Source organism: Nicrophorus vespilloides, unplaced genomic scaffold, assembly GCF_001412225.1.
Source record: "Nicrophorus vespilloides isolate i.1.1-1 unplaced genomic scaffold, Nicve_v1.0, whole genome shotgun sequence".
NCBI lineage: Eukaryota > Metazoa > Arthropoda > Insecta > Coleoptera > Silphidae > Nicrophorus > Nicrophorus vespilloides.
This window is the reverse complement of record NW_017095522.1, coordinates 31,317-41,753: the sequence shown is the minus strand read 5'-3', so window position 1 is coordinate 41,753 and position 10,437 is coordinate 31,317. Positions and strand designations below refer to the sequence as shown.

The 10,437-nt window shown below is 34.0% G+C and overlaps 1 protein-coding gene across 1 annotated transcript; it reads right to left on the bottom strand.

Moving 5' to 3' along the window:
• Nucleotides 1-2,213: 2,213 nt before the first annotated feature.
• LOC108568277 lies at nt 2,214-9,934 on the bottom strand (the record flags this gene model as incomplete). The annotated part of the gene is made up of 3 exons (XM_017929297.1): nt 2,214-2,781; nt 2,846-3,203; nt 9,750-9,934. Coding segments are annotated over 3 exons (1,009 nt in total), but the record flags the coding sequence as incomplete, so codon positions are not given.
• Nucleotides 9,935-10,437: the final 503 nt, after the last annotated feature.

Sequence of the window (10,437 nt, the reverse complement as noted above, 5' to 3'; positions counted from 1 at the left end):
ACACATTAATATAATAATGTCTGAAACAGAATTATCAGCATCAATTAACATGCACAAAAACAACACACAATATTGCATCTGGGCATAGGTTTACGTAGATCAGAGGTTCCCAAACTTTTTTGTGTCGTAGACCATGATATTGATTTTTTTGTAAATTTCTAACTGTAGTGAAGTTCAGTGTTAAAAACTTCAAGTAAAAATACATGTTAAGTTTTATACGTTTATTAATTGATTTTAAATTAAAACTACTCAAAGCAGAATTTTGTATCTGTTATATAAAATATACGTAACATAAAATAAACTGAGCAATAAGTAAATGTTTTTAGTGAGAAGGATGAACCTGATGCTTTAATAATAAAATATCAACATTTGGCGTGAATTTTGTAAGGTTTAATCTTAAATCTCCTAGGCTAATGCTGTCCAATCTGTTTCTTTTTTTCTTTAGGAGATTGGTAACTTTCCACTAGGTATGACGATGGAAAGGAAATTAAAAATTTCCTCGCTTTTGCAGCCAAAATTGCTGATATCCGTTTTTAAACTGAACCTTAAGTTCTTCGTTTGTACTTAGTTCAGTCAGTTCCTCTTGTATTATAACATTCGTTTCTTCTATGTCACCATATGGGTTAATTATCCACGGTGGTATTACCATAGTCAAAACGTCCTCAACCCTAGTTTCAAAATCTGAATAGAGGACATTTAAATGTTGAACGCAGTTTATTTGTGACAAATTGGGGAACTGGGAAAATTCGCCCCGTCCAATATTTCGCTTCATTAGTTTTAACTCTGGCAAAGAAACGCTGATAAGATGGACTTTGTTTCAATCAAACCATATTAAATTTTCTAAACAAATCTGTTAAATAGGCGATGTGTGTTTTCCACTTCATTAAATTGTCTTTTAAAATTGTATCTTTTGTATCCAGAAATTCTAAAATAGTCTCAAAAAGTGCAAAAAAATCTTGTCAAACATAATCCTTTCGACAGTCAGCGTACTTCAGTGCGAAGGAGTAATTGATGAAAGTATTCAATGACTAATTGAAGAGATTCATACAATCTAACACTCAATTTTTTAGCAACTAAATAATGTATACGTCTTTATATTATAAGATAGTATAATGTAAGTAAATAGGTATTATCAGTGTATGTTGAGATCCTTGTTTTCATTTCATGGACTCCTAATTTTTTTTTTTCCGCTGATGTAGACCCCTTGCAGGTTGTCATAGACCACTTTGGGAATCATTGACGTAGATGGATGAAAGAAAATGAAGATGTGGTATCATTTCTTAGAAAATTTCTGTACTTTACGCGATTAAAATGATTTGGATGAGATTAGAAAAATGCATGCAACTTGAATTTGATCACTGTAATAACATAAAATTGCATTAAAATGTTCAATAATTTTTATTATATCTACATGCGCTTCATTTTATGCAATAAATCTGATGATTTCATGACTATGCAATAACTTATTATTCAATGAAAACTTTATAAATAAACCAATATGTAAATGTTATTATTGGAATATAAATTAGATTACTTTGTTTTTATAAAAACAAAATTACAATAAAATATTGGAATACTTGTATAATATAATTCATTTCAACGATTTAATATGCATACGGATCCGGTGTATATTTGGTTGCATACATAGAACAACTGAAATTTCTGCACTCCTTCACGAATATCTTGTGGTAAATCGATGATTTGCGTGAATCTTTGAAATTGGGATCGTTTTTAATAGAAAGCAGGAAATTGTTGTATAATAAAAAAAAAACTTTTTTTTTCTTTATTCATTTATATAATACAAATTAAAATAGAATATTTATATATCATACACAGTCCTATCTACAATATAGGCACATAATATCGCAATATACAAGGTGGTGTGTTTTGTCGCACATCCGATCGAGAAATGTACACTGGTAAAAAATAATAATAAAAACGAAATTTGTTCTGTACACGACGAGAAACTGAAAGAGACGAAATGAGTTTTTAAGAGAAACGAATTGTATTAATAATAATAATTGGTTATTTGCATTGGAGAAAGTATCAATATCCTCGTATCATCACTTAGGAATGACTCAATAGGCAAATAATTGTTTAAATAATTATTATTAATTAATTAATTTAAGAAAAATAAACAATAATATCGTTTATAATATGATTAAGCAAATAATAATATTATATAATAATAGAGAAAGAGATAGAAAGAAGTGTAGGGTTAAATTATACAATTATTCACAGTTGGGAAGAAGTTTAAAGTAATCATAATAATATTAAAAGGTTGTTTTGTTTTGCTTCTTGTTGTTTGTTCAGTTCTAGAGATGCGCGAGGATCTCCATTTCGGTGGGCATCTCGGTGATTTGAACGCTGTTGCAGGTGTCCGAATGCGAGCTTCCGCTGACGGTGACGATGACGGGACTTTGATCGTTCGTCTGCACGATCGTCACCAGGTTACCGTCCTTGTTTCCATCCAGATCGACGGAGCTGCCTTTCAGCAGCATCTTCAGCGGGTTGATCTCGTTATCCGGCTCCAGTTTGAGCGAGTCCAAGGTGATGTTGTCCAAGGCGATGTCCTCGTCGTTCGTAGTGAGAATGTTGACCACGTTGACTGCGGAACCTCCGTGATTCGACTCGGACAAACTGAGAGATTGTTCCCTGCTGTGGATGATCGAGTTGTTCTGCAGCATCGTCGCCGGTCTCGATGAGGAGGTTTGCGATCGGTACGATGGGGGACAGCTGTATTCCGATTGCGAGGCGTCCCTTCTGCTCGACAGAGGCGCTCTGAAATTAACGAATCAGATTATATAACAAGTTGATTTTTTTTTTGATTGAATGATTGATCTACCTCAGCAGACTTCCGCTGTGACTGCGGTACGTTGGTGGAGGAGACACGGCGTTCTGGATTCCCGCCTGGATCTGCGGAGTGTTGCCGCGGTCCAGCAGGAGAAGCCGGAGTCTGTACTCTTGCATGGAAGCTTGGTAACTGGGAGGTGGAGGTCGGTATTGGAACTCCGGGTACATCATAGCCGCGTACGGATGGTGAGGTCTTCCGTAGGATGGTGGTAGTCTGGGCACGAACCTCCTGGTGCACACCTCCACCGACTCCGTCGATCCCAAGCCGAGCATCGATCGACACGTGGAGGAATCGTGCGACGTCAATCTCCAAGCGACTCCGCTCACCGTCACCAAAATTATACCAACACCTATGAAAATAACAAAGAAAAAACAATTAAACATCACTTTCATCTTCAATTGTTTCTACAACTTCAATATTTCTTTTTTTTCTTCACGTTCTCTAACTACTAATATTCTTAAATTGTTACAAATGTTTAACATTATTTTCGAAGTGGATGGACACAAAAGACGGAAAGCAAAAGCGACACATTTAATGCGCAACGAAAACATTCCCTCCTCCACCTGGTTTTCCTCTCTGGTTCTTTTATTAGATTTTCCCTTAGTTGTTTTTTTTTTTGTTGATTTTTCGTTCTTTCCCTGGACTAAAATTAAACTCGAACCAGCGGTGAAAACAATCGCGTAAAGAAACAAAGTGTGCAAACGGCGCCGCAGGAATACCGTAAAAATGCAAATTTCTCGTACCACTTTTTTTTTTGTTACTGTCGTCAACTAACATCGTAATAATAAAGAATATGAAAAAAAAAATGAACAGTGTGGACAATCGCATTTGCATTCGCAAAGCGCGGAATTTAATTGAGGAACAACTCTGCAACTTAATTTCCTGCGAGACCCATTTTTCATGTTTCATTTATTTCAGTTTTTTCGTTTTTTTCATTTTTCGTTATTTCGTATTTGAATTACAGCCAAACTGATGAAATCACAGTAATGTATGAATTCTAGATCCATTCTAGCTGTTATAGTTTCGGAGAAAATCAATAAAATGTGAAAATACTTCTTTTTTTATAAAGTTCATTTTTCAAGTTTGAACGCGAATTACAGACATAATTATAAAACCTCAGTAATATATCAATACTTGCTAGATTCGACAAATATTCAGCTTTAATACGCATATTTTGAATTAATTCTATCTATTATAGTTTTCGAGAAAATCAATGAAATGTAAAAACACTGCTTTTTTTTCAACTTTGACCGCAAATTACAGCCATAAGGTTAAAACCACAGTAATATATCAATACTTGCTAGATTCCGCAATCATTCAGCTTTCATATGCATCTTTTGTACTCATTCCATCTATTATAGTTTCGGATCCATTCTAGCTGTTATAGTTTCGGAGAAAATCAATAAAATATGAAAATACTTCTTTTTTTATAAAGTTCATTTTTCAAGTTTGAACGCGAATTACAGCCATAAGGATAAAACCACAGTAATATATCAATACTTGCTAGATTTCCCAAACATTCAGCTTTCATATGCATCTTTTGGACTCATTCTATCTATTATAGTTTTCGAGAAAATCAAGGAAATGTGAAAACACTGCTTTTTTTTCATTTTTTCAAATTTGAACGTAAATTACAGTCATAAGGATAAAACCACAGTAATATATCAATACTTGCTAGATTCCCCAAACATTCAGCTTTCATACACATCTTTTGGATTCATTCTATCTATTATAGTTTCCGAGAAAATCAATGAAATGTGAAAACACTGTTTTTTTAATTTTTTCAACTTTGAACGCGAATTATAGCCATAATTATAAAACCACAGTAATATATCAATACTTGCTAGATTTCCCAAACATTCAGCTTTCATATGCATCTTTCGGATCTATTCTATCTATTATAGTTTCCGAGAAAAAGTGAAGATACTGCTTTTGAAACTAAAACTAAATAATTTTTATATTATCTGAGAAATGGTAATAATTTCATTTCTCGGAAAGCAAATATAAATATGAGAACGAAAACTACTTGGCGACGACACAATACTGCATAAAACTTTAATAACTTCCGCCTACTAGACCGACCATAGTATATAACAACGGTACTCATCTCCTTGGAAACGATATCAGATGTCTGAGATGTGCGAAGAAAACAAAAAAAAAAGAAAAATAGAGCAAGAAAGATGTTAGTGTCAGTGCAATTATTCATTTCGCTCTAATAAAATGCACAGGAAAAAAACACGTTTTTCGGCTATAATTATAAAATATAATTGTCGTCTCATTGAAGAAAAAAAAAAGACACGTAATGTTAACAAGATGCATTTGGACTGGTTTCTCTCTTCCCACGGGATTTCATCCCTCCCGCATACAACCTCCCCCCACCACCCACTAAAACGGGATGGGAAGACTCAATTATCGCATTATTAAAGGACCCCGACAGATTGCCAACGTAACTATGGCGACAGATAGGAATTTAACCACAACGCTCGTCGTTATTACGATATTCCATCCAGTTACGCAATCATCATCATTCATTTATTTATTTTTTAATTTTTCAAATCATTATGCAACTTTAAGTACTTTTAAACTATTTGGGATTATTTAAAAAAAAAAACAATTAATTGTAAAATTATTAAAAGTAATAAACCGTTGAGTTCAAGTTCAATTAAGGTTGGCGATGAATAAACGTGGAAAGCAAGAACAAACAGTTTTGCAACAAATTTTCGGTTTCCGCCGGAAAAGCAACCAGAAAGCGGTTCCGGACCGCTCGTTACGTTGCGCTCCGCACCGAAAACGAGCGGTAAATCTCAATTATTGCAGTTCGCAACAAAAAATAAACTTAAACGAGAATCTGCAGTAAACCTGACCTCAACTAAATTAGAATATTATTGGGGAAACACTGGTTTTGTAATCAGCACAAATCTGCTTAATATTCATTTCTTTTTTTTTCTCGTGTAAAAACTGTATGTACGTATGAGTGGGATCAATGATAATCGAATAAAATGTGAGGCAAAGCGCGTAATATGTTAATTCGCTTTTGTGTCCGGAATCACGCTTTTGTTTCGTATGCAGAATATTAATCAGTCGGGTTCGGATAAACCATAATAATAATAATACAACTACAGACGCGTAAAAGAGTTGCACGTACACGTAAATACGCACTCACACGTACGCGAAACTCGCGCACACCCACGTAAACAAAAACAAAACACACGCACAAACAAACAACTGAAAAAAAATCGCTAAATAAATACGTACGGCCGCGGTGAATACGTAACGCATCGTGATTCATTGCATATATTTTTTTTTGTCGGTATCCCGAAAGCAAACAATGCAATTAATTTCGGGACGGTTTCAGGAATAAACGTTACAAACGTAACGAATAGAGAGAGAGAAAAAAAAGAATAAATAACCTGCAATAGAATAAACGACAATTTTCGGTTTTGCTCAAATAAAAAATGGGTAGGCGACGTCCATCGTTGTTTTTTCAAGTGACGTTTAAAATGTCATTTAGTTTTCGATATACAAGGTGGCGCAAAAGTAATGACATAATTTGAATTGGCTGTCATTTTTGCGTCAAATGTCAATGTGCTTTGACATTTATGATGTAGATATATGGTGAATTAGTTGTCAATAAGCCATGGAGCGATACATACGTCAAGAACGATTTTGAGACACCAATTTTCAGATCTAACAGCAGCAGACTTTTTCCTTTGGAGCTTTTTAAAATCTCGCGTTTACCACAACAAATCTTACAAGTCTTGAAAGCTAATATTGAAGAAGAAATCGACAATTTGGAGCCAGAGCAACAATTGATAATGTCGTAAAACGAGCGCAATTATGCATCAACTCGGGAGGTGGCCATTTGAGTGATATAATTTTTCCCAATTTTACACTTTCAAATAAACTTTTGATGAAAACAGAGCTCCTTTTTTTTTCATTTTTAACAAAATGGCAGCCAATTCAAATTATGACATTACTTTTGCGCCACCTTGTATAATAATTGTCAATTAATTTTCGCAAATGGTGGAATTGCAGTAATCGTAATAATAGTAAATAAATTTAAAAAAAGACAAGAGTTATTAAATATATTTTAGTGGTAGAAAAAAGTTAATGAATGTGTATTTAAATGAAACTTTAAAATAAATTAATTGGTTGAGAAATCAATAATAAAATATATGTGTAGAAAAAGTTGCATAAGTGATATTATGTTTAGAATTGTGGTGGAATTACAATAATCTTTTTGCGAATTAAATAAATCTAACAAAAAAAAAGAGTTCTTAAAGATATTTGCTTTAATTAGAAATACATTCTAATTAAATATAAAAAAAATTTTTTAAACATAAATTTCGAAATCACAAATCATTCGTAAATTTAATCAAAGGCTCCTATGGAATTGAAAATGAATGTGTTTCATAGAAAATAATATATTTCAAATGTGCAGACTAAATAAGTGCGAATTGTTGAAATATATGTGTATAAAAGGTTTGCATAAGTGATACTATGTTTAGAATTGTGGTGGAATTACAATAATCTTTTTGCGAATTAAATAAATCTAACAAAAAAAAAAGAGTTAAAGATATTTACTTTAATTAGAAATACATTCTAATTAAATATATAAAAAAATGTTTTAAACATAAATTTCGAAATCACAAGTCATTCGTAAATTTAAACAAACACCATTATAGAATAGAAAATGAATGTGTTTCATAGAAATATATTATATCAAATATGCAGACTAAATAAGTGCGAATTGTTGTTTCTCGTCGTTTTGTACAAGTTTGGTTGTTCACCGAGCATTGAATTCACCACAAAGCGATAATATGCACTCGAAAATCAATAACGCGATGAAAAACGACCAAAAAAAAAGAACATCGAACATTTGCGTTTCGCATTCATCCGCGAAACAAATGAAGCTGCGAATAAGAACAAATGCAAAACAAAAGCAAAGACCCGGTTACGTAATAGAAACGTCTTTCCTCGGGTATTTTCCGAGGTTCGAGCGCGCGATAGGTTTCATTTACCGTCGCAATTAAATCCGTTGCGTAACGGCACTCTCGCGCTTATTACTATTACCATTATTCGCCGCTCTCGCATTCAATTTTCTTGCGGCCTTTCCTCCTTCACCTATTTTTTTTTCTTCTTTTCTTTTTTTTATTATTATTATTGTAAAGTGTGTTTTGCCGTTTGTCGTCTTTCTCCGGATAAAATGCAGTTACGCGTTACACATTACAGTTTCTGGCTTGGAAGGGCGAGGCTTCCATGCGAAGGAATTTCATAAATCCAAAGAGTATTTTGCAAATGATATAAAGACATAGGAACATAAATAAAAGGTATTCAGACATAATAATAATGATGATGATCGTCGGGGAATTTATGAAATTTCCAGCTAATGAAAAACTTTCCGAAATCCTTCGTCCTCAAAACAATGTCTTCTTCGTCTCCGACGCGTTAACACCCTCTTTTTTTTTACTTCTCTCTCCGTTTTGCTAAGTCTCCCTTCTCGACCTCATCGGATGAATTACGCGTTTGTAAGAAGCGGTGGTGGCTGTGGCGGTAGCAGCAGGATGTTGCAGCATTTTTCATGCTCACGAGAAACTTTCATTTAACGGACATATTTATTATCGTTTTTAATATCCGACTTTACTAAACGGCGCTTTATGAGAAACAGCATGTACGAATTATGTTTTAATCAAATTTCCATAATGAAAAATAACAACGAAATTTATATTTTATTTCAAAAAAAAAAACCTGGCGCATCCACCTTTTTCTAAACCTAGTATTGATTGAAATAAATAAGAAAACGCGAAAATTTATAATAAAATGAAATTCGCAGATTAAATTCAATTTGAACTTATCGTCGATTTTATTCCAGGTAAAACTAAGTTTTCACGCCTTTCCTATGCATTTTTCTTTTCCCTCCGGCGCTTTTCCGACTGATCCGATTCATTATCGGCAGATGTTGGATAGAAGCTGCGATTTTGATGTTGGCGAATAAGGAGAAAAGAAAATTTGCAAGTGTTAGTTAAATTGCGAGCATAAAAGATTCGTCTCTTCTCACCCACTTTACAAGCATTGAACGAGGGAGGCGATGGGGGAAAAAAAGAAAGTTTAATTTTCGCTAATTCAATTGCAATTCGTTTTTTTTTTCTCTTCTTCTGAGCGGGGGGTGGAGAAGGTTTGGTAATAAAACAGACAATCCCTCTTCTTTATTTCGTTTTCGCACTTAAAAGCTATTCTCTTTTCTCCCCTTCTTGCTGCTGTTGCTTGCAGAGCGTGAACTTAATGGTATGTGCTTTTGCTTTTTCGGGGGGTGTGTTGCATCCATATTTAAACTTAATTTTAATTAAGAATTAGGGGAAGCGAAAAGTGTGTTGAAGGGGGTTTCTCAGAATTTAATTGGGTCTCATATTAGAATGCTTCATTAAAATAGTTTAACGTAAAATTTGCAGAAATTCTTTCTTTTTAAGAACGTTCCACGATTCAAGCCTAAATAAGATTAGTTTGTTTAATTAACTTAATATTACGTACACGTAGCAACTAATTGCATTAATTATGACATCTATTGTCAAATAAATCTAGTTTAATTATTGGCTCCATCTACGACGACTTCTTGAACTACGATTGACAACATATAAAATATTAATACGTATGCAACACATAACGCACTTGCAATTAATTAGGTATGATTATGTATAATATAAAACGTATTAAATTGTAGTTTCGTCAATTATCAGAAATTAGTATCAACTAGAATGTTGTTATGTAAATATGGTTGCCTATGATAGCTTGGAAAACTTTTGAACTTTAATAGAAACTGTGCGAATTCATTGAAGAAGTAGGTAGAAACAAAGAAAAAAAACAATATGTTTGGATCGTGCGGTGAATGTAATCTTACCTATCATAAGTAGAGATACAGTTAGATGGTCTCTGCCGGCCGGCCTCATGGCCCCGAGAGCGGTGCCAACGAGGACACAGCACACTGCGACGAGGGCGATCAGAGCGATGAACCATCGCAGGGACCCGGGTCTCCAGGCCAGAAGACCGCAACAGCTCTTCGGCGGTTCCTCCGAATAACGACTTCTGCAACAAACAAACAAATGTTAACATCAGCGCTTTTACGACGAGTAGCCAAGGACACGAAGAAGTGTGACCTTGATGGGAAAGACATATGTTCGCATGCACATGTCGCGAACGGTACTCGCGTCGCAACAATATCCATGTATCGATGTCATTACGCAACGCGTATGAATTATATAAATCGTCGGCACTCTTTACATATTCATAGCGAAACTGCAGCCCCACGCAGGTAACAGCGACATCTATTATTAATTAATTAATTAAGTTTAGAAAACAGTTATGAACCCTCTTTTCGGGCTTTCCAATTCGTTATTAATTAACTTTACCTTGAAGTTTATATTTCATTGAAAAAGCTTTATTTTATTATTAACAATTTAACGTTTTTCGAAACAGCAGGCTTGCATGCAACAACGACATCTATTATCAATAAATTAACTTTGGAAAACGCTTATAAAGCCTTTTTAGGGCGTTTCCAATTTGTAATTAATTATTTTAAAAATTTTACT